This window comes from Vicugna pacos, chromosome 11 (assembly GCF_048564905.1).
Source record: "Vicugna pacos chromosome 11, VicPac4, whole genome shotgun sequence".
Classification (NCBI taxonomy): domain Eukaryota; kingdom Metazoa; phylum Chordata; class Mammalia; order Artiodactyla; family Camelidae; genus Vicugna; species Vicugna pacos.
In genome coordinates this window covers 65083907-65109669 of record NC_132997.1, presented here as the reverse complement: position 1 = coordinate 65109669, position 25763 = coordinate 65083907, and the positions used below count along the sequence as shown (strand labels likewise).

The 25763-nt window shown below is 36.3% G+C and overlaps 1 protein-coding gene across 3 annotated transcripts in view; it reads left to right on the top strand.

The window, feature by feature from the left end:
• Positions 1-23070, top strand: part of PRKG1 (protein kinase cGMP-dependent 1) — a 1109393-nt gene extending 1086323 nt beyond the window's left edge. For 2 of the 3 annotated variants that reach the window (XM_006206634.4, XM_072971519.1), the window contains 8 exons: positions 769-908; positions 1780-1869; positions 9280-9421; positions 10590-10753; positions 15401-15523; positions 15599-15661; positions 16865-16931; positions 18609-18981. In XM_006206634.4, coding sequence (XP_006206696.1) covers positions 769-908; positions 1780-1869; positions 9280-9421; positions 10590-10753; positions 15401-15523; positions 15599-15661; positions 16865-16931; positions 18609-18707 — 888 coding nt within the window. In that variant the 3' untranslated portion in view covers positions 18708-18981. Of the gene's footprint in view, positions 1-768; positions 909-1779; positions 1870-9279; positions 9422-10589; positions 10754-15400; positions 15524-15598; positions 15662-16864; positions 16932-18608 lie in introns of all 3 variants that reach the window. The other variant, XM_006206633.4, reaches the window with a different exon arrangement.
• The last annotated feature ends 2693 nt before the right edge of the window (positions 23071-25763 follow it).

Sequence of the window (25763 nt, the reverse complement as noted above, 5' to 3'; positions counted from 1 at the left end):
CTGAGAGCCTTGGGGGCTGCAGCAGAGGCATGGGAGCATGGAGGGCAGCAAGGCTCAGCTCAGGTCTCCCCATTAGTGTAGCTAAGGAATAAGAGTTCGAGTCAGACAGGATTAAAGTCATCAGGCCTACTGGAGAAGAAAAAGAAAAGTGGTTTTCTAAATCTCTTGAAAAAAATTGTGTTACAGTTTTCTTTTTCACTGGAGGGAAGGAAAAGGCGGTGCAGTAAAAAGAAATAACAGTACATAAATTTTCAGTCTCAGCAGAGACAAAGGACTGTCACTGAATTGAATCACTCTAGAAATGTTTGTGAAAGACTAAAGAGGAAAAGCATAAAGAACCACAGGCTCCTACTTTCGCCACACTCACTTTAAGTAGAACTGGAGAAGAAATTACTTTTTTATTTTCTATTTTTTTGATTGAAGGAGAAAAAACTGTCAGGTACACTCAAACACATCATATGAAATGAAATGAAATAATCCAGTGAGAATCAAATACACCTTCCCTCTTCTAATCCCAGTGGGCACAAAACTACCGGGGGGTCTAGTTAGTGACATCTGTTCCAGTGGAATGAGGATGGGCAAGAGTTGTGAGCCCCGGGCTTCAAACCCAGCCCCCAGCCAGGCTTTTGTGACTCAGGTGGTGTGTGGGGTGTCATTTCAGTGCTCCCTGCACCTGCTAATTTGGGGATAGGAATGTAATCTTAATATTGAGTTGTATTAACTCTACGGGGGTGTTTTCTCACTTCCTCTCTTCTTTCTTTCTTCAAGGTCCAGTTAAAGAGCGAAGAATCCAAAACCTTTGCCATGAAGATTCTCAAGAAACGCCACATTGTGGATACCAGACAGCAGGAGCACATCCGCTCAGAGAAGCAGATCATGCAGGGGGCTCATTCCGATTTCATAGTGAGGTAAGGACCTGCCCCAGGGCTGACGCCCCCACCTCCAAGTGGAAGATCCACCACTCAGTCTCTGCCGTTTGTGTTCACTGTCACACAATGGAACAGATTTTTTTAAAATCAGATTTAAAGAAAGTTTTGACTGGAAAAAAAAAAACAACTTTTTTTTTTTTTAAATGAGAATCAGATTCTGTTAAAAGAGCATGTTTTTCCCAAAGGAGCTGTCAGAGTTCCCAACAGTCCATTTTTATCCTGTTATTCCAGAGCTCTACATGGACCTCTGGTGGTTGAAAGACAGAATATCAAAAATCAAGCTACTTTATTTACCTTGAATTACTTTAATATTGTTTGAAGATTTTAAAAAATGAAATGACTAGTCCATTTGGAGAGCACTACTAAGAAAATAATGGGGATTTTTTAATATATGCAGAAACTTTTCTAGTTAATTTGCCAGTGGCACTTGCTGAAAATATAACATGAATTTAAGTGAACAGTGCACAAATTTCATACACATCTATATTTTGAAGTGTAATCTACTTTATATCCACATACACGGCATATTTATGATCACTGAATATTGCTCAAGAGTGCATGCCTGAAACATCAGCCAAATTGGAATTAGAGGAATCCTAAGAAGTCTGCCTGGTCCATAATCGTTTGGATCAATCCATTTCAAGGGAGAGATCCCCCCCATCCCCACCTAAGGTGTGTAAGTGAACCATCACCTTCTTTTCCCTGTTTGTGAACTTCCGTCTTTCTCATTCTTTTGACAAAGAGTCAAGCTTGGCAAATCAAGAGTAACTCTCATCTGGGCACTCAAAACATTTACATGCTTTTAAAAGACAATGTTGTTTATAGCTGTTTTCTCATTTGCAATTCACAGACTGTACAGAACATTTAAGGACAGCAAGTATCTGTATATGCTGATGGAAGCCTGCCTAGGTGGGGAGCTCTGGACCATTCTCAGGGATCGGTAGGAGTTTTAAGAAATTTCTATCATGTCTTTAAAAACATAGTTGACTGTGATGGTTTGTAATAAGAGTCAGTTATTATAAAGTATAAAATCATACTTACATTTTACTTGTGCTCATGTTTCAAAATGTAAATATGGGTCACAACTTACTATGCTTGTATGATTTATGATTTTATGATTTACTGTAAACACGAAACTCACTCTGTTTCAGATTTGTAACTGATAACAGGATTAGTCCACCATAAAAATCGTACCTCTCAGCATACAGAGGCTTTAGTTTCACTTGATTATCAGAATCAGACAACTATATACCTAGAAGTCAATCCACTACTGTAACATGCAGAGAGTTGAAGTATTTTATGGTTGCAACATGGAGTAGCCATCAGCTTAATTGTTCCTCTCCTTCTCCAGATGGGCAGTCTGTCTGTCCTGACACTGAGAGTTTTTTCCCAAGTAACTTTTCCCTCTACCTTTATATTGCTCTTTGGTTTCAAAAGTAACAGAAGTTGCTAGCTATCCTTTTCAGCCCTTACCTAGTTTGAGGAAGAAAATAAATCCACTTAAAAGCAGTATTTCGTGTAAACAATCTAATTTAGATTTACTTCTTGCAAGTAAAGTTGGTCTAGTTAGTGCTTATTTGCTTCTTTCAATTATGCATAATGAATTTCTATCTCCTGTTTATATAACCAGTAGAACTATCTTTTTAAAAAACTGTTATTCTATAAAATGTCCTGGGAGATTATTATCAACCCTAAATGTTTACTTTAAAAAAAAACTGCAATTTTCTGTGAATGATCTAATAACATTCAAGTCATCTTGGTCCTTTGAACATTGACCTTTAGACATCTCTTTTTTTTCTTACTTTTTATAGTCTCAACCCACAGACTCTCCTTCATTGGGTAACATCTTTCAAACTCAGTGTAGACAGTCCTGTTTCTTCTAGAAAGCTGTTATTTTTTTTTTTTGACAATTTGTTACTTTGTAGATACCCCAGAATAGAACAAGTTGTTCTGTATTAACTATTGTTTTAAAGTCTCATTCCTAATTGTCTTGGTATGGTATTTTGTATCTTCCTTCACATTGCCCTTTCAGATCTCTTATTCCCATTCCTTACCTGTATATGTCAAATGGTTTTCTTTTTATCTTATTGTGTCCTTTTTAATTTCTTAAATTCAAGGTAAATAAGCATATAAGGGAATGTATCATTTTGGCATTAGGGAACATTAGTACTGATGAGTATTAGATCATAGGGTATTATGACATTACTGTTAGTTAATTTTTGGGTACAGATAATATGCCAGGCATTGCAATAGAGGTTGGCGATAAAAAGGATAAAGAGATACTGTCCCACTCTTCATAACTTACAGGCTACTGCACAAAGTTAATATTCTGATTTGTGAGTTAATGTCTGGTTTATCCTAATGTGCTTCTAATATATTATTTTTGACCTGACCTTTTAATCCACTGATTTATTTGAAATCTCTTTCCTACTTTGTTCTAATTAGAATAGGAGATTTGCAGGTGGGAGTAAACACGAAAGCAATAATGAACCACTTAAGGAAAGGAACAACTATTTTAAACTTCTATTAACTTCTTCAAATAGCCAACAATAGTAAAATTAGTAATAATAATAGTCAAATAGCCAACAATAGTAAAATTAGTAATAATAATAGTCAAATAGCCAACAATAGTAAAATTAGTAATAATAATAGTCATGATGAAAGTTAAGTCCATTCAAACATACATAGCATCAATGTTCACTTTTATTTTTTGAAAGGAAACAGTATTTCATATCTCTTTAACTTGATTTTGCATTTTTGGTACAGAAATGCTAGCCAAGACTTCCAAGTGAGATGCACTTTGATTTGTCAGGGTAGCAAAGGGATGCTACTAGGAAGCAGCTTATCTTGGGGAGGAGGGGATAGAGGGAGAATATCAGTGATGGGCCTTTCTCCACCTCCACTAGACTGCTTTTTTAATCCTTTCCTTTTTCCTCCCTCTTACCAGACTTGGGGTTGGGGTACATACACAGTTGCTGAGTTCCCCCAGTGTACTTAATACTCCATGAGGAGGCATGATCTGGAGAAACAGCAGCTACCTGACCCTCCCTTAAGATTCAGAGAGGCTGAAACCTCAACATTAAAAGTGTTGGAAGTGTCATATGAAATCACCTCATCATCACTATCCTGTGGCCAGTTTCCCCATATATATATATATATATATATATATATATGTTATAGCCATATTGCTTTCATTCTAAGAAACTTTTATTTTTTTCCTACTCAAGAAATTGCTGGAGGAAAGCATAGTTATGACAGCCGGGCTCCAGTTAATATTGTCAGTAACTAGCTTTCTCATTGTTTAAACTGTTGTTGAAAAATCCTAATTGTTAGTAATTTTTTCCCTAAGAGAAAAGGGAAAGTGATTATCCATAGTCAAAACAAACCATACTGTGCAGTTTGTTTCATTTTCCTCTCACGTCCCAGGAAAGAAGTAGTAAGAGAAGCTATTTTGAAAGCATAAAGGAAATGTGTTGTTTGTATGGCTGATTTGAAAAAAGGCTTGTGTGACCTCTGAGACTCAGGCATTAAGTACAGGAAGTCTCTGAGAGCAATGGCATCCTCCTTCCTTCACCCAGCAGCTGAGCTGACCCTTTCCTGACTCTCTCTCTCTTTCTTCTCATCAGCATAGAGAAAGAACAGAGAGCAGTTTTGAATTTGTTCTCAAGAAGAATTAAAATGATATCTTATATACAAATAGGTTTTGAGAACTATTATTTTCTTACCTTTGCAGCAATTAACATTTCAGTGCTATAGTTCATATTTCAATTATTTCCCTGGTTTACTCCTTATTAGCTATCATTTTTTTTTTTTAGTGGCAACAACATTTATTTATTTATTTATTTTTAACATTTTTTATTGATTTATAATCATTTTACAATGTTGTGTCAAATTCCAGTGTTCAGCACAATTTTTCAGTCATTCATGGACATATACACACTCATTGTCACATTTTTTTCTCTGTGATTTATCATAACATTTTGTGTATATTTCCCTGTGCTATACAGTGTAATCTTGTTTATCTATTCTACACTTTTGAAATCCCAATCTACCCCTTCCCACCCTCTACCCCCCTGGTAACCACAAGTCTGTATCTCTGTCCATGAGTCTTTAGATTCCACATATGAGCGATCTCATATGGTATTTTTCTTTCTCTTTCTGGCTTACTTCACTTAGAATGACATCCATGTTGCTGCAAATGGCGTTACGTTGTCAGTTTTTATGGCTGAATAGTATTCCATTGTATAAATATACCACTTCTTTTTTATCCAGTCATCTGTTGATGGACATTTAGGCTGTTTCCATGTTTTGGCTATTGTAAATAGTGCTGCTGTGAACATTGGAGTGCAGGTGTCATCCTGAAGTAGATTTCCTTCTGTAGCTATCATGTTTTATCTTTTAGTTTGTGATTTTTTTGTTTTCCACAAATTCTGTTCCATTATTTGGAATACATTGGTACAAACTATTTTATTCACCTCTTCTCCGAAACACTTAAGGAATTGGCAATCCCTGCAACTTTCTTAAAAATGTAAGTGGTTAATATGATAAATATATATACTATAACATTAGCATTTATATATTATATAATACATATTCTGATATTAATGAAATTTTACATTTCAGTGGTTTACTAAATTTGAGTTTTTTAGTGTATGCTAATTTTTCCTATAGACTTTGTTAAACAGTTATTTAAGAAACCATAATTTTTACATCACACACATCTCACTTCTGGTCTTGTGTCTTCCTGGATGTGTTTTGTAACTCAGTAAGTGACTTTCTATGTACGTTTTCCTTTATTCTAGCTATTAATTCCATCTTAGATGACCCAATAGATGGTATTTGTGTCACTTCTTAATGTGATTGAAAGCATTTTAAGGAAGAGTCTATTTTAATAATACTTTAGTCTTCCTAACAATTGGCAATAAACCTGCATGGGCTGCAACATGCTTCAGGTTAATATACTGAATAATCGTTAGTCACTGAAAAAAAGGAACTTACCGTTCAGTGAGAGATGCTTTGTCTCTGTTACATCCTGCCATTTCAGGACTTGGTTTTATGACAAGTTAATTAAACACCGTGATTAAATTTTAAATTGAGTATATAAATATGTATACAGAACCATCACGTTCCCTCAGTCAAAATGTTGTTATCTACTGCCATCTAGCTAGAATAAAACACCTACTCATTCCCAAAGAGGATACAGGGCCTTTTACTTGTTTTAATTGAAATGGTACAACTGTCAAGGCATAATTTGTTATTTCAAAGAGCTATATTTAGGGCAGTGATTTATTTCTTTAAGCAACTTTCTCACTGTTGATAAAATTTACACTGTCATTTCCAATTCTAATAGTAATTTTTCATTGTGAATCACCCTAATGCTATGTTTTATGATTGTCTTCCAAAAGCATATTTTAAAATCCACAAATTACCTACATCAAATGTTCAGTGATGGAACTGTATTGTTGGTAAACATTTTGTGTGCCTACATTGATCCATTTGCATGTTATGTGACAATTTTTTAATTTAGCTTTTAAAATCAGTTACAAATATATTGATATATCAATGTAGATCTGTTGAAGGAATGGAAACCAGCTTTCTTGAGCCATCTAAATTCCAAAATGGCTCAGAAATAAGCCTTGAAACAAACAGAGCTGTCAAGAACTGAAGACCCAATGTAAAGTGATGTAAGTTTGTGGTCAACTCACTTCACAGTGAAAAAAAAGTAGGGTTTTGATTGGCAAGCAATACAAGGATAATGTTTTGCCTGTACATGGAAAGAGCAGAGATTAGCAGAAAACTGTTCAGAGCTGACTGACAGCAATTAGCCTTTGCAGTGAGAAGCAGCAAATACTTCCCTAACAATGATAATTAGAGTTACAAATTCCTAACTCCCATCCCCAAAAGACTGTCCTATATCAGTTTTCCTAGATTAAGACATAGGTGCTAAAGAAGAGTTTTTTGGTGCTCAATAATAATGGCTGCCGTTTATTGAGCACCAATTGTGTACCAGGCACTTGTTCTAAATACACACCTCAATTCTTTGTATACTCACAACAACCCAAAGAGAGAGTTTCTGTTTTTAGCCTCATTCTGCACATAACACTGAGACCCAGAGAGATATAGTTAGTTGCTCAAGATTAAACAATATTAGAGGCCAGATTTTTCCTAACCTATTACCTCTTCTGATGAATTTGAGTTTATATGAGAATTTTTTTCATCTCCCTGTTAATGAGCAGCTTAGTCAGAATATGAACATGACTACCATTCAGCAGAGATTTCCTGAGAAATTGATCTCTTATTAAGTGTGTACTCTCCTTATAATAACAATGCATTTGGTCCCATTTTATTAACAACTGAACATTAAGGGAAACAGATCTGTGGCCCAGCATTTCAACTACAGAAATAACCTCCTCTTCTAACAGTAAGCAAGAATTTGTAGGCTTTTGAAAATGCTCTCCCGTATCTCAGTTGGACAGTCCTGATGCAAGGAAGCCATCAATTTTCTTAGTAAAACGAGGCAAGCATTGTGAAATAAGACACAGCTCTATTCCATGTCCTGTTTTGTTTGGATTGTCCTTTGCTTTATTTTGCTTTGCCGACCTCTCCACTAAGAAGGGATTGAAATTAACTATACTGAGGGCCAGGTATAAAGTTGTATGTTAATTATCTACAGACTGGTGCTTAGTATTTCAGGCAAATAATCTCTCCAATTCAAAGAAATACCACTGCTCTTGAAAGACAAACATATTTAATTAAGGGCAAAGATGAAAGGACCTTTAAGGTACAACTTTCATCCCTTTCCCAATGCACAGGATTACATAGTGATAGCTCTGCAACGATAGCGCCAAGTTAGAAAACAGTTGACGACAGTATAAAATATATCATTCATTTCCTAAAACAGATGCAGCTCTTCTTATCCTTAGGAATTCACAACTGTTCCATCCAGATATTGTTAAAGAGAGATCCTAGAATTTAAGAATCTAGTACCTAGAGGAATAGATACCATCATGCCTCAAATTGTATTTCAAAAGAAAGATACTCCCTTTGGGAAGAAATAATTATTTCAGTGACAACTCAGGTGACAGTAGTAGTTACAATGAAGACTACCTTTCTGAAAGACACTATGTATTTCTAAATCATGACCTGAAGGAAAGCTGCTTTCGCTGTGGGTTCACTGATTAATTTTGCAAAATAGCAACTACATTCTGCTTCTCAATATTGAAAAAGAATCAAAATGCAGACTGGCATTGGTGACTCTCATGAAATCAAGTTTAGGACCTCCCCTTTGTTGTATGTCACTTAAAGCTACCTGAGTGTTTTTCTCTCTCTCGTTACATGAGTGTTTTTCTCTCTCTCGTTACATTTTAGCCACCTCAAGAACTGATGTTCTTGGATTATCATGAATATCACTAATGTTACTGAATTACCATAAAATTATTAAATAACACTTTTAAAAATTATTATTAAAACTATTAAATAATTTAAATTGATTTGTTACCTGGAAAAGAAGAGGAAAAAAATGTAGTTTATCTTTTTAAGGGATTCCATGGAAAAAAAAACAGGTAAAGTACAGAGGTTCTACCCTAGAACCTACCTTAGATGCTGAGGGTTTTTTTTCTTTGTGATTTCATTAAATAAACACACTCACCCACATACAGAGAGTTAGAGAGACAGAGGTACAAATCATAATCCAGTTTACTAATAAATATTTCCTTCCAGTCACCTCTTTCCTTCTAATTATCTTTTAGCTCCATCTTTTCCGGCTAACAAGAAGGCAGTAGTGTAGAAAATATTGTTTGTTTTGCTGACAGATGTTTCAGACAGAAGAATACTTAGATTGCAGTATGATTGTAGCAGTAGCATTTAACTCATTTCCAAAGTGGTTCTTTGAAAACTAACTTTTATTCCCATTCTAATGAACTATGTATTACTTATTCTTAGATCGATTTTGAATCATTCTAAATATGTCTCAACTCATAAACTCTTCTTTAAAAAGCACCTCGTGGTAGACAAGGTCTAAAATAGGGTTTGCTTCTGTTCTGCCCATCTATGTGCCTTTTTAGATTGTAGTGGGCTGTTGGGAGAATCCACCAAGTACATGAAACGTGGTAGGTGGTTGAACTCTTCTTCACTGTATTCAGGAAGCTAGATCTACGTATCCTGTTTATAAGGGCAAAGAATTCCTTGACTTAACCCTCTAATGCTTTTGAAAATCCAATGCAATTTTGGCCAGTAGGACACTGGTCTCTGGGGTCACATTTTAGCATAGAAATATAAGGAAATGAGAAATAAAACCTTACCAGAGAAACTAATTTCTTTCATACCTTTTGTTCCATTTTCTGTATCTCAGAGGTTCATTTGAAGATTCGACAACCAGGTTTTATACAGCATGTGTGGTGGAAGCTTTTGCCTATCTGCATTCCAAAGGAATCATTTACCGGGACCTCAAGCCAGAAAATCTCATCCTAGATCACCGAGGTTATGCCAAACTGGTCAGTGTGTTTCACACATGGTTCTTCCCTGCATTTTATTTTATTTTAATTATTTTTTTAAAATACTGGTTTATGAAACTGTGTTCATTGGCTAACAAAATCTATTTTCCTTTTAAAATAGTGTAACTTTTTCTTTAAAAAAGAGGCTTTAATGTTGCTATTTTCAACTAGCTGTTCTTTCAAGTTAGGAGAAATTCAACTGGCCAAGTCAGAATTAATAATATTCTGGCAAAACCTGCTTAAATAGGCTCACGCTTGCTGGCATGTTTGTAGACCCAAAAGAGCTTCATGGAAGTCCTTTTTCTAGCTGGCTTTGTGCCATCCAAAGGGAGTAGGTATTTATATTATGGAAAACCATGAATCGTTTTAGTATTTTAGATTTAACAATACTACTACTGAGGGAAAAAAAAGGGCTTTGCAGGCAGTGTTATCCAGGCCATGCTAATAATAATGTTCATAATAATAAAATTGACCATGAGCTCTAAAGATTTATTGTAGAAGGGAAGTTCTCTTATTTTAAAATGTATAACTTTTGTAGACACTGGCTCTTTCAGTGCTTGATCCTATTACTTAAATTTTTGGAATTTTTACTCAACCTACAGCTTTCAAAGAAGTCAAATCAATGTCACTTAATTATTTGTATTCTCAACCAATTGTTTTAGAAAAATATTAGTTTTCTGCACTTGAGACTCCTTATTCAAAAGGTTTCTAGAAAAATGAAGAGTCCATTTCCATTTTATCTCTGTCTTTACCAAGGGACATATTGGTCTTATACCTTTGTTACTCGGCTCCTTCAATGGCTTCTCAAATTAATACTAAATGAATTGTCAGCTTCATTAAATGCAGCAGATACCATGTATACATGGAAAATATGTCTGAGTAAAGAAGAAATTATTTGTTTATGCCCCAATCTCCACTGGCATAAAAGAAGGAAAAGTGGAAAGTATTTCCACAAAGAAAGTTTTATCTTATTTTACTCTGTGTTAAGGTTTCAACTTTTCCTATTGTAACAATTGTAGTTGACTCCATTTTGAAGACATGACTGTAATAGTTTGTATCTGTTTTTCTTTTATTCCTACTATCATCAGCATACTTCAGCAAAGTAACTTTTTGCTTTTAAACTTAATCATAAGTGGCTTGACGTGTCTTGTTTTTCTCTCTTTGTAAGGTTGATTTTGGCTTTGCAAAGAAAATAGGATTTGGAAAGAAAACATGGACTTTTTGTGGGACTCCAGAGTATGTAGCCCCAGAGATCATCCTGAACAAAGGCCATGACATTTCAGCCGACTACTGGTCACTGGGAATCCTAATGTATGAACTTCTGACTGGCAGGTATGGACATTGATAGAGAACCACCAGTAAAAATAGACCCACAAGCAGCTCCACACTCCTGTCTGTGTCCCTCTGATTAGACCATCTTAAAGTGCTTTCACCCTCCCTTGCTACCACACTTCAGTTAGTTATGCAGATCACCAGGAATTCATAAAGCAGAATGGGTCAGATGAGGGCAACAAACTCAACATCAACTTTTGATCATATTATTACTAATTATTTATGCATATGTGAATGTGGAATGGCCATCTTTCTGTGAGATCTTTGAGACTAGTCTTTCGGCCAGCAAGGAAGATGATAGTCGTATAAAAATAGAGAGTCAACTATTTATAGAAATAAGAGAACCTGTTAGCAATTGTTACATCAAAGTGAAATGTGAATGCTCTGCAGATCTGTTGTGTAATAATGTTGTAGTCATCAGCAACTGAAAAAGGTATTAGGGGTATAAACTCCTCAAGGAGAAGAAAAACAAATGCACTACCAAGCCATGTGCCCGGGACTATGAGTAATAGGGTTACTGGGAACTAGAGAGTTCAGAAGAAGGTTGAGTTTGTCCAGGGAGGCTTTTGAAGAACGTAGGACTAGCTGGGCTTTACAAGAAGAATGCAGAGAGCAAAGTAAAGGGCATTCCAGACAGAGAAGCATGATTTAAATAGAAGGGGAGCAGTGGGCAATGACAAAATGATGAGAGATCAGTAAGAATCATCTTTCAGAGATCATGATTGCTGTACTTGAGGGTTTGGTTTCCATCCAGAGAGGTAATCATGGAAGGTTTTCTGATAAAGGAGTGACTGATACGTGTTGTGGTATTTAAGGAAAATACAAGCTGGCAGCAATGTGTAGAGCAAATTGGAAGAGACATGGGGAATCCTCTTTGAAGATCATCCCAATAATTCAGATCTAGGAAGCTGAGAGCCTCAGAGGGCCATGGCGAAGAGAGGAAGAAGCATGAGACGGGATGTGAAAGAATTACTTACAAGAACTTAGTAGCTACAGTGAAAATGAGAAGACGGGACTTTTGCCTCCTGGTTGTTTATGAGGATTCAGTGATTCTATGAAGCACTTAGAAGAGTGTCTAGAATTTAGGAAGCACTCCAATAATAACAGCTACTGCCATTTCTAGGAAGAGCTATGCAGTTGTGGACTTTCAACTTTTATGTTGACTTCAACATACACATATGCATAAACAGATCAATAGATAATATTTCTTGTGTTCTTTGAATTCCTATAAAAACTAATCACATAATGAATAAAACAAAACTCAGTATGCACTATTAACCAAAGAATTAAAATACCATTAATAACTAAACTAAAATGTTAACCATGCCAATTTCTCCTCATGCATTTTTTTACAATTGTTATTTCTTAATATAGGAAAAAAACAGACCCTTATTCTTAAAAATTGGCATGTATTGAAGAGAAAGTCTTAACAGAAGAATCCTTATTCCTTCAAGATAGAAATTTCACAGGCTGAAATATCTGACTGCAATACAAGCAGACCTCATATTATTGTGCTTTGCAGATAGTGGTGGTTTTTTTTTTTTTTTAAACAAATTGAAGGTTTGTGGTAACCTTGCATTGAGCAAGTCTGTTGGTGCAATTATCCCAACAACATTTGCTCTGTCACATTTTGGTAATTCTCACAGTATTTCAAACTTTTTCATTATTATTATATCTGTTATCAGTGATACTCAGTGTTACTATTACAACTCACTGAAGGCTCAGATGATGGTTAGGATTTTGTATCAATATTTTTTAATTAAGCTATGTACTTTTTTTAGACATCACACTATTGTACACTTAATAGACTATAATATAGTGTAAACATAACTTACATGAACTGAGAAATGAAAAAATATGTGTGACTTGCCTTACTGCAGTTCACGGAGGCTGGAACCAAGCCCACAGTATCTCTGAGGCATGCCTGTATAGTAAAAGGAGAAATTAATACAAAGATTTAACAGAAAAAGTAAACATTTGCAAATTAAAAAAAAATCACTTTTCTAAATAGCCACAAGGTCATAGAAGTTATAGAATAATAGAACATTAAACATTAATAAAGTAAATCATAATTTACATGGCATGGCCAAAACTGAAGTTATTAACAAACATTAAATGAGTTTAGGGTGTTCCAGTTCAAAATGGAGCCATAATAGGATCCTGAACTCTCCTCCTGTAAACACAATGAAACTGCAGCTACTTATAAAACAACTTCCTCTGAAAACAAAAAACTGGTTGAGCAACTCCTGTGCATCAGGCGAGTGACAGAAAGTTCGCACTGAAGTAGGTCAGAGAGGCTGGCATACAGTATCACCATAAACCCTGCCCTTGTGGTAACCCACAATCAGGAAGAACTCAAAACCCAGAGCTTATCCCTAAGGAGCAAGGAATTTGAACCCCACATGAGGCACCCCAACTTTTCAGACCTGCACCTGAGAGATGAGCCCTCAAAATACCTAGTTTTGAAAATCCACAAGGTTTGCATCCAGAAGATCCACAGGACTACAGTGATGTGGAAAATGGCCTAAAAGTGCTCATGTACTTGGACTCTGTGTAGGAGGGGTTCATTAGCTTATCTCGGAGCACTGGCCGGAGGGGCCAGCACCTGCTGGGGATCTGTTGTGATGCTCTCCAGGGATAGACATGGGCAGGTACCTCTTTGGGCTCGCTCTCTCTGCATTTCTCCAGCTAGCAGATATCTTTTTTCCCCTTTTTTCTTTTTTTCCTACTGGGCACCATCTGTACAGTCTTCCTCTGCCTTGCCCCCAGACTGCCAGTACCTCCTGGAGAGAAGCGTTTCTATCATCTGGTGCCCTGCTTTTGTGGCTGCTGCCAGGGGACATGTCTATACTGCCTGGCTCTGAGGGCCAATGGGGCTTATGCTCACAGATCCCTCAGGGCTGAGGAGCTCAATTACCATCATAGCTGCAGCCTGAGGAATAGATTTTAATTAAATACACATCTAAGGGGCTTATTAAAGACAGGGCAGTTGAACTCACCCAATTAGAGCAGCAAAAAGGGAAAAGAATGAAGAAAGAAAGGTGAAGATAGCTAAAGGATGAATATATATAGTAGAGGTACTGGTTTAATCACTTATAATATGAAGGTTAAAAGACAGAAGTACTGGAAATAAGTATACATTAGCTAAGGATAAACACAGGGTAAAAAGATGTTAAATGTGATGTCAAAAAGGAAACATGTAGGGGAAAAACATGTAGAGCTTAATACATTCAAACTTAAGTGGGGATACAATGTACAGGATGGGGACTATAGTTAATAACATTGTATTGCAGATATTAAAATTGCTAAGAGTAGATCTTAAAAATACTCACAAGGAAAAAAGTATTATAACCATTTACAGTGACAGATGTTAGCTAGACTTACTGTGCTGATCATTTTGCAATATATACAAATATTGAATCATACTGTATACTTGAAATTAATGCTACATTTATCAATTATATAAATAACATAAATAAGCTTAGTACCCATTGCAAGAAATAAAGACTAGAGAACATGGTAGCACTTTGCTATGAGCCATATGACCTCCTGAATCCCAAAACTTGAAGGGAAATAAATGATCTGGTGAGAGGTTTCCTAAAGCAATAAATTCTAGCGAAGGATGCTAAATTTCCCACTTGCTCCCCTCCTTCTAGCCTTCTTTATTCTGTTCTTCAGGGTGGCTAGTCCCACTGAAGGATGAGTAATAATCAGAAAGGGCCCACAGGACCCATTCCCCACCCCTCTCACAACCTCAGCCCTCTTCTGCACACATGCTGGTTTTGTTCATGCATCCATGAGCCCCCACATAACTCAGGAAAAGATGAACTCATCTCCAGCTTCAGCTCATGTATTCCAGTCACAGGGCATTCCCCTGGTGATTGGCTTGGATTAGATTGGACACACAATCTAAACTGGCCTGAGCCAACTTGAAGAATTTCAATATAAATCTGTGGAGGAAAATTGTCAGTACCTTTAGTAGGCCCTCAAATAATTACTGAATGTATATAAATCCCTGTTTCCACTGGGAACCATCTCACAGCCATGCAGGGAAACATCCTTAGGATGAAGCCAACGCTGTGTTGAAGTTCAAGTGTTAGATTACATTATGTTGGTTGATGATGGTTATGTGATCAGTTACATTAGGTTGATCAGAATAGGCCTTTTTGAGGAAGCAACATAACACTTAAGCTAAGACTTGCTAAGTGAGGCATTAGGCAGAGTGCCTGGTACTTCAGAGGAGCAGAGAGAAGACTGGTGTGCCCAGGTCCCAGTGAGGAAATGAGATGGAGTTGTACCACTGACGTTGGACTTCATCCCAAGTGTAATCAGTGAGTTGATGAGAATGAGAAAGGGCCAAACGTGGAAGAGGCTTCCTGAATGAGTAAGGATAACAGGAGGGGGTTGGACGCCTGCACTAAAGAGAAGTGAGGGGAACAAGGGACAGACTTAACCCACTACTGGTCTAAGAGATTTGCTTGGAAAAGTTCCCCCACCATTTTACTATTAATCAAGTGTCACTTAATTATCACTATTAATATATGTCCCTAAATCAGAATTAATGTCATTTGTGGAGTTATAACAGTGTATGTTTTCTGATTTCAAAAATAAAAGCACTGTCTCTTTTCATGTCTCTCACTCTTGCAGCCCACCTTTCTCAGGCCCAGATCCTATGAAAACCTATAACATCATATTGAGGGGGATTGACATGATAGAATTTCCAAAGAAGATTGCCAAAAATGCTGCTAATTTAATTAAAAAACTCTGCAGGTAAGCATTTCAACTACATTAGATTTGGAAGTAGAAAACAATTCAATTCCTTAATAACTGTTATGTTATTTTTAGGGATAATCCGTCAGAAAGATTAGGGAATTTGAAAAATGGAGTGAAAGACATTCAAAAGCACAAGTAAGTGTCCTTTCCTTATACCTTTAGGTTTGAGAGTTCAGAAAGCATTCTCAGACAAGCACAATTTTCCCAGGCTGATGTTTTTAAGTTAGTGGTTGTCTAACTGATGCAATTAGTCTGTGGGAACATCCATGGAGACATGTGGAATAGTTAGCCTTGTTATTTAAGACCTTTCTAGTTGTCTCTGGGACTTTATTTAGATCCATCTGACCCTGTGACATTCTAAACAACAGATTCACCAAATTCAGTGTCTCCCAATTCATATTAACTGGTATTTTTCCTCTCTAGCACGAAGAGGAAATATATATTCCTAATTCTAAAAGATTCTATTCTCTACTAGAATATTAAAAATGAAAGCCTTCCACCATATCATGCTTCATTTCCTAGACTAAAACTAAGATGTATTTTTTCCAACCATTTTCTAATTAGAGGCTATGATGGGGGGAAAAGTATAGTCTCTCTTTTTTTAACAGTAGCAGAATTTACCCATATTGACTGGATGTTCTAAAGCTAAACTAAGACCTAATTGGTATTACCTTGTTAGTCTGTTACTGTAACACTCCCAGGAAATTCACATCCCCAGCAGAGGAATGTATTTACCAAAATACCTATAAATACCTAAAAGGCCTGCCAGGAATTTGGTGTAAGCACTTGAGAATGGTGAAAACTTTTAAAAACAAATTTTAAAAATCCCTTTGTGATGTTTGGTCCTTATTTTCACAGAAAGGCCATACACAAATTACCTTCATTCTAGCAAAAAAGGAAAATAGGATATGTAGAGACCAAGACAACGATATGAGGGGCTGTCCACTGAATCAGTGGCAAAGATGGAAGGATAATTTTCTGTCCTGATTCTGCCTTCTTAAAATAAAACATCCTGTAGGGCACCGGGCCACACATATTATGGCATTTATTAAGTTACAATGATTCTGTAGGGACAAGGTCACACAGACATTATGACTAACATTACTAGAATAAAAAGGAGTTGCTTTCTAATTGGCATTTAAAAATTTGACTACTAGATTTTTTAAAATACACATTCCACATAAGTAATTTTTAAAACCTCCCATTAAATAGAAAACATTTTTGTCTCATTGAAAATGTTTTCCTGTTTCCCATCCGTCATGGGCATCATATGTTGTGATGAGAAAGCTTCAGCTGAGGTACAATGCCTTTAACAATCTACTTTTTTTCCTTCCTTAGATGGTTTGAGGGCTTTAACTGGGAAGGCTTAAGAAAAGGCACCTTGACACCTCCTATAATACCAAGTGTAAGTAGACTTTCCAACTTGTAATTGTGTGACACACATGAAGGTGTTTGTCAGAGATCTGCTATTTCAAAAGATTTTATCCAATTCAAATTAAAGAAACTATAGGATATACCAGATTAAAATAATGACATCTAAAATCCATGCTTAAAAACAGTGTTAACTATGTACAACTATTGACAGAAAACTATAATGAATCTTTCTCCCCATAATATAAAAACTTCATATGTCTCAGCCCAACAATAAGAATATATTAACAACTCTATTTACTTATAGTCATGAATTATTACCAAAAATATGTACACTATTTTAAATTTCCGCACATTATATGTTCCCTCTATATAAGATACAGTAAGTTCTTAACAAGTTAGTGTGTACATGAGTGTGGTTGGGTGAGTTAGGATAATCTGCTCTTGTTACCTTCCATTTGTGATTCCAATTTACTCTCTGCCATGCTCTGTCCCTAAGAGTCCAACCCAAATAGACACATCAAATCATTCCCTGCCCTTCTAGTTTCTCTTAGGGTTTGGTCAACAATACAGCAGCCAATCTCAATAACCATCAATTCCTGGCCAATATTGTTTCCCTGATGCTCCCACATAGCTCCTCCTCCCTTACCCCCATAATACGCTGAAGCACTCCTAAGCTCAACAGTGTTCTTTAAAAGATTCTCTTAACTCTCTTTTCTTAACACATCAGGTGTTTTCTTAAACTGCTAGTCCACGGACTGGACTAAATGTTTACACTGTATTAAATAGATTTCAATTGACTGCATTTATCTAATAAAATGTGCCTTAATTAAGGAGGAGAGGGCTTTGCAGTCCTGTAAGTCTTTCATTTATATATTTCCATTTTCTGGGACAAACTTCTTATACCCACTTCTTAGATTTATTTCTGCCAATATTTATGCTTATTCACAAAGTAAATTCCAGGTGCTAATTGTATTCATGAAGCTTTGTTTTTAGAACAAGAGCAAAGTAAGAAAGTTGAAGAGATGAATATTAAGCCTAAATTATCTTATTTACCAGGGGTCTCGTTTTATGCAAGAGTAATATAAAATGGGATATGTATGTGATATATTCTATAATATTTAAAACTTCCTATTCTATTATTATAAGGGAAACTAAAGTATGTTTCTTCACTGTTTTTACTGATGCTCTGCAGATTGGACTTGCCCAGTGCAAGTTTTGCTTAAGTTTAGATATGGCTTTTTATTATACTTAGAAATAGGAATAATAGGCAGAGGTCATCTTGAGGATTTTATGTAATTATTCTCATTCCACTCCCCTCCTCTCTTAGACAGCAGCCAAGCTGACCTCTTTCTTAGGTCTAATACAGTACTTTTTAAAAGAGGCTTTCTATGACTACTCTCTTACTCTCATGACATCTTGTATTTTTCCTTTGTGGCACTAAACAAAGTTTATAATTATCTACAGATGTTTATGATTATTTGTTTTAATGACACAATTTATTCTTTCCTAGACTAAAACTCCATGAGGGATGAACCATGTCTATTTTCATTCCCCACTGTTACTTACCCCCAAAGGACAAAACCTGCTGCATAGTAGACATTCCAAAAATAACCATTGAATAGGGAATAAATAACCGTTTTAAAAAACCTACCTTGAAATTCTACTAAAAAAGCCAGAAAACTTTTACTGTCCGTTCTCTCATTCGCAGGTTGCATCACCCACAGACACAAGCAATTTTGACAGCTTCCCTGAGGACAATGACGAACCACCACCTGATGACAACTCAGGATGGGACATAGACTTCTAATGTATTTCTCTTACCTGCTTCTGCCTTGCTGAAGACAGCTTTTTCTGAGACAGCTGCCAGCAAACCTGAAGGAAAGAGAGAAGATTAGTGCTCGGGGTCACCATGATGCCTTTGATCGATGCTGCTCCAGTAACTACAGTGGCATTAGGACTCATTGCTTAGATGACAATAGTGCTCTTCACACGTTTTCTGTTTGAACCTAAAAATAGCAGTTGACATGGTGGTCCTGAAGCCAAGCCTTTCACCAGTAAAGAGATGTTTTCTATTGTTGCAATGACCTTGCTTTGCTCTGATTATAATTTGAAAGACTGTAAGAAACACTTCAATTTAGTAAAAGATAAAAGTCTGTACCTTGCTAGAGTTATCCAGAAGATCAAAAAATAATATATTGGGTACGATAGGTTACTATGGTACAGAAACTGGGCTCTTCCCTTTCTTCAGGTTGAGGGTTGTGGGAACTATTTACTGCAAGCCGGTGTATATACCACACACAAGAGGACCACACCTCTGTTGGTCACAGTTCATGTCAAACCAGTGCTAGAAGTTTCATGATTTTATTTCCCAGCAGTGCTGATGACGAGACTGAATGTTACATTTCCTTCTGACAGATTTTAAAAATTGATGCGATAAAAGCACAACTGCTATGGACTCTGCTGAGAACTCTCATAGCAGGTAGATATGCGTTTTCACAGAGGATTGGAAAAAAATCAACATGCATGATATCTGTTTCTTTTTGATAAATTGGCATGACAGAGTGGAAAAAAAGCAATTCACAAACCCTTTCATACTTTTAAAAATAGTATGCTTAGAGATGGCCCTGGAAATAAATGACTAGCAGCCAATTGGTTTTTATTTATTATCTAACACACCCTCAAACTGAGGCTTAAAATATTCTTTTATAAAAATAAACCCTTGGGGTGGGGTTGGGGTGGGGTGGAGAGGGATTAAGATCCATCCAAAAAAAAAAAAACTATATAGGTGCTATGTATATCTTTCATCTGTAAATGTCAGTGTCTGAACAGACAACACAAAATCTAATCATTACATGTGTAGCCAGAGAATCAAGCATTTTCACTAAATTTATGAAACCAAATTCCTGTCAGAGTTCACTTACACAGCATCATCTAGGGTTGAGGGAGAAAGGTGATTAAAAACCTATTTGAACTAGCTTCTTGTCTTAGGCCTGAACCAAAAAAGAGACAGAAGGAAAGATTAATCAGATGAGAAACCTTACTTATGTGAGGTCTGGGAACAAGACAAGACCCTGGCCAGCTGTTACTGCCTTTTTGTCAGTGGGCAAGGAGTCCATTAGCTGAAAGCAGGAAATGAGTAGAGAGGGAAACAGAAATCTCATTTCTTAAAAAGTAAATTGGAGCTAAATAAATAAAACAAATACTGTAATTCGGAAATAATCACGCTACCTAAGAAAGACTAGGTTTGAAAAGATTAAACTGATTTGCCTTTTTGCATGGGGAAAAGAATCAGTGACTTAAATTGAGTCCTTCGTTGGCAGGCCACTTTACTGTTACCGGCTATCTTCAGTCACAGAGCTATTTGGAAGCTTTTCCTAGACAAACGGCGTTATACCTTCTTAGACAAATGCATACTTTTATGAGCTATCATCCTGATTTGGAAACTGTGTTTGCATTTGGTATATTAAATAGAGGTTTGATTTTTTTCCCTATAGAAAGTGTTTTAAAAAGTCAATCAAATGTAGACATTTCTACAAAACGCATGTCCACCTAGGTCATTATACCACATCCAAGAAGGCATCTATTATGACATTTGCTTGAATATTCATGCTAAGACTACTTTTGAATATGATATCAAAATATAATACAGTACGGGACATTTGGAAAATTAAAATACTAAGAGCATATTATATACAATCAGAATAAAGTAAAACGAAAACTTTGATCCTAAGGTATTATTGTTACTCTTGGATTATTGGAGTTTTTTCCCTCCCTTACAAAAGAATTTCTCAAAATCAAACTACTCCCCAAGATACCAACTTTCTTCTACAGAATATAAAATGAAACTATCAACCTAAAATCCAGGTGGCAGTGCTATTCAGAAGTTTAATATAAGGCTTTAAAAAAGATATTCCAACATTATTTTTAAAGAGAGACCGTGGTTTAGGCATGCTAAAGGTTGGCTAGAATGTTTAAAACGACCTAGTCATTTCACGTAAGAGCATCTTCCCCTGCAACTTTTCAAGTATCTCAGTAGCCCCAGAGATTAGCACTTACAATGGATTGTGTAACTATGGTTCAAGGCTAAGACAACCACCGAGAGGCACACGTCCTATGGAAGAGGAATGAAGCAGCTTTCGGTATAACGTGACTGCAGGTTGTTTCTCCGACTCGTGACTGCATCTTTGTTCATTTCACCTGTGGCACTGTATTAGGCTGTCTAAAGCAATCACCAAACAGTAAAGGTGAACTACAGTTTTCAAGAATTGCTAACGGAAAACATTCATCTACTTTTCAGCATTGACTTTTAAGGATTTACATTTGTCTCACTGAAGACACTAGGGCTAAAATTCATGGTCAGTTTCATAAAGCACGTCTCACTTTATTTCTGACTTTTTCATGCCCCCCTCTATTTCGGATACGTTAGAATAGTGCCAACTTGTTTTGATTTGTTAACTGACTTTCTTGTCAATACTTCAAGTATGGGAAATAAGGGCTTTCTGTGTGTCTTGACTCACAGGAAAACTGAAAATTGCCAAGAAAAGGAACACCACAATATTTGAGCTAGATTGATTGTATTAGAGAAAATCATTTCCGGAAATTTGCTATGAATGATTTTTATGTTTGTACCTTCTTTGTTATTCACATAGGAATCAGATCCATGTGGCATTTTAAAGATTTATTTTGATTATATTCAAGTAAAAATTTTTACTTAAAATTATGGGATATGCATGTGTATCACACATGTATAATATAAATATTCAACTGTTGGATTTTTCTTGTTTGATTTCTAAATGACTGAATTGATGGTAAACTTAAAAAAATCAGCTACCATACTGAAAAAAAAAAGGATATTAGAACTGATTTCATACAGTAGAAGTGATCTGTGCATTACCCATAACAATGTTTTCTTTCACACAGTAGGACCACAGACAAATATTTATGTAAATAGGTATTTTTGTGTGATATTTTGTGGTACATATAACTTCTTTTTTTTAGTGATTCACAGCATTATTATTTCATTTAATTTGTACTGAATAATGTTTTTAGGTCCAAGTAGACTTGAATTAATGTCATAATTGTCAGTATTATTGAAAATTATGTCAACTGTACTGTTACTCATCTGTCCCATAGTTTAGAACATGACCTGGCTATCTGGCATTGTTGCAAGTGCCTTAAATTCATGGCATCCTATTAAAAAACAAATTTGGTGTTATGCTGCATGACAAAGACAAACACACCTCAAAATGTTGTCCTTTCTTAGCTTGCTGCGTTTTACAGTTCTTTCTGCTAACAATTTATAAGCCTTTATTATATACTATTGATGAATTACAGAAATGATGAAGTTGTTCTCTTATTTCTGTTAAATGTACCAGAGCTGTGTATCTGTTCATGAGATACAGCGTCATTTCTGTGAAATGTATAAATGTATGTGCAGGTCAAATTAATATATGACATCCTATCAGTCTGTATACAGGTATTCCTGTTTTGCTTAGTTGTGCAGGTTCAGTTTTAAAAAAATCAGTGCAGTCAAGTTCTAAAATATCTCATTTTTTAGACTATTTAACAACGGCCCAACTGAAAAGAAAAATTGGAAAATGACTGCTAACCACACCTCGTTATGAAACCAATGACAAAAAGGGACCTTGGTGCACCACTCAACAAAACAGGATGCTTCTCTGAGTTCTTGTATATGCAAATCACTTGTGAGGCAAGTTTTCAACAGACTTAGAAAGATGAACATTGAAAGTGTGTTGTTAGCCCTCCTCTTTATCTGCCCCTGCATCAACAGACAGAGCTCTGGGACCTTAACAGTGACTCAGAGGTTTGGACTTTCCGAGTAAAGGGACATTTCTTTAAGCATCATCCATCAAGTTTATTTCAATGTATGATGTTTTTACAACTGGTCAGTTCTTTTGTATTCTTACAGCTATGGTTATTTGATTGTCCTCTTACAATCTGTTCTACATGGGAGAGTCCTTTGTTAGTCAGAATGCAACAACTGTCATCAAATGGTCATTGACCACTTGCACTCTTTTGATGTAGATTAAAAACTTTTTCATAAACTTAACCTGCTTTGATTTGCTCTGTATTTTTCCTGCAGCTGTAATTGCCGAGTGCCTGTTGTATACTTTATAGAGTTGAAATAAAAAAAAATAATTACTTTTGAATTTAGTTGATGTTTGATTTCAGACAAGATTCCAAGGATAGATAGTGGAAGAAGCATTGATATATCATACTAGAATTGACATATCATGTAATGCTACTGTTGAATGCCACTGTAAGAATGTAGAAAATATTTATAACCCAAGTATCCATCATAAAATAATTGTTATAATCTAATATAAAACTCATCTAACAAATTGGCTTGAAGAAGTCAACAAGAATAACATTAGGTCATCCAGTGTGAACAGCCACACAAATGTGAAAATTAGCAGTTTTCTATACACAACTATACACAACTACCATCCCACCACCATCACCACAACTATCACACTCCTTTTGGGGCTCCTGTCCCCTGGTCAAACTCTGAATTAGGTGGTCAAACTCTGAATTAGGCAAACTATCAAAGGGAGAACTCCTGTATATTACTACATGCTAGGAGGGAATCATTTTATATCAAAAGCAACTTCATTATCTTTGTCTAAGGTTTGTTCACCTGATACCTCTGTTAAACATCATATGCATAAAAGACATAGATTTAGAGAACAATGTGACTGCGACAAACTCAACTCTCCAAACTCCTGGTGAACACATTCCTGCTCCATCCCTCTGCTCATCACTGCAGTGAATGGTACACAAATTAAAACTGGTTGCAACATAAAGATCTCCTCAATCTGACTACCTTGGTCTTGCTGACACATCCCATTGCCAGTGACGGTGAATTGAAACCCCTTTTTAATGAAAACTAGAAATTCAGTTCAGTTAACGTTCTCAGACAGAGCCAATAAAACAACTTTAAAAATTACGTCGCTATGGCACATCCAATAATTTCACTTTTCCTACAAATAGAATGGAACCGTAAGTCTTTAGTATTCATCCTTTCCCACAAATAGAACTGAACCATAAGTTTTCAGTATTCATCTTCTAAGTTCTGTGATTTCCATACCCTCAATTTAAGAATGGTCTTCTTTTATCCTATAAGTTTTTTTTTTGTATTAATCACAGTTTTTGGAGGGACATGCAGACGAATCCTTATGGTCATTACTGGGTGAGGGGCACGGTGGTGAGGATATTGCATCCACGCCACTGTCACATCTTGCGCATGTTAACTGCAATTGAAGTAAATCGTGAACACTTGATGATGGCAATGGGAATCAATAATAAACTTGATACGAGTAGGTTAGTAGTGTGACAATCCAAGTTGCTCACGTGTTATGCTTGCAAACGTACCCTCAGATTCTTAGTTATAGCCCAAAAGTGTCATGCTCATAACACAGGACAGCCACAATGCTAATGCTCTTTTCTGAGAGTCCTATTTTCAAGCTCCCTCTGTAGTCTATATTTCTCCTTTGCAACCATGAGGCCTATAAACTGACAAACTTGTAACGTTCACCTCTGGCCATTGTGTTTCTCGCCCAAGGTAAGACTGTGAAGCAAACGACAAATCCACCCATATGCCCATTAGCAAAGCCAAACAAGTTAAATCTCAACCTCATGCAAAAAAGAAAAAAAGAAAAGAAAAAAAGGGAAAAAGGCAAAAACCAAGGCATCGAGGCCAATGTTTTCCAAATGTCAATGTTATAAATTGTCTGTGGGAAATGTGATAAAAAAAAATAGAGTTCCAGCCTCATTCATAGTTATTTTGAGGTACAGCCCAGTAATCTGCATTTTTAACAAGCACCTTAGTTTATTTTGATAGAAACATTTATATACATTCATGGGAGAGACACAGGAAAAGAAGGCCAATGGGAAAGCATTTCAGGAATGGCAGGGTGTCATCAACATCCAAAGCCTATTAAATATCCTCAAAAATGTTAAATGATATTTATATTCTACCTATATAGATGTCCCTTCCATTTTTCATATTCAAATAGTATATTGATAATAAACCATTTCTAAGAAACGCATCCATATCTTGACTTACATAGCCCAAAAGATGTACTTCTGGTATCTGGTGTATCGGGGCAGGATACTGGGAGTATAATTTGCATGATGGCCCTTAGTCCTCTAGGGAGAAACAGCAATAGAGACTTGAGTTTCTAGCCCAGCTGGATTTTGACTATAGTTCACCAACCCCTGGTTTCCCTCCCTGAGGAACTCCCTGCCCCACAGAAGGCAGGTTTAGCCTTTGACTGGCTTTGGCATTGAAAAAGGAGCCTGTCACTTCAAGAAGGAACATTAAAAGCCAATTATTGCTTCAACACATACTCCCTTCCCTCTACAATTCTTCAGCAGTGCCTGTTCCATCAGGTTCAGAAGCAGAGAGGACGGTAATGAAGAGGAGCAGCGCTCCTACCAACCCGCGAAGGGCTTATGGTGGAACAGATTGTGTGGAATCACTGAGCTTTTGGCTTTACCTACTTTATATTTTAGCAGCATAACCTTGCCTGTTCTGACGGATACAACTAGTAGACACAGGAGACAGCCAAGGCCTGCTTTAGACTTGGCAATGTGAATAATCCACTCTCAGATAGAAAATAACAGAGTAAGTCATTAGACTCTGAATGAAGGGCAGAAAAACCAGTAAAGAAACTTGATGAATTCACTCAAATTCCTAGTCCTTTGTCAGAAAATAGCATAAATGGGACATAACAATGATACATTTTAACAGGCTAACGGAAGGAAACGTGTTTAGAACCCAGACTATCTAAAATTGGAGGGAGCGGCTAAGATGGCGGAGTAGAAGGGCGCTCTTAGCTAG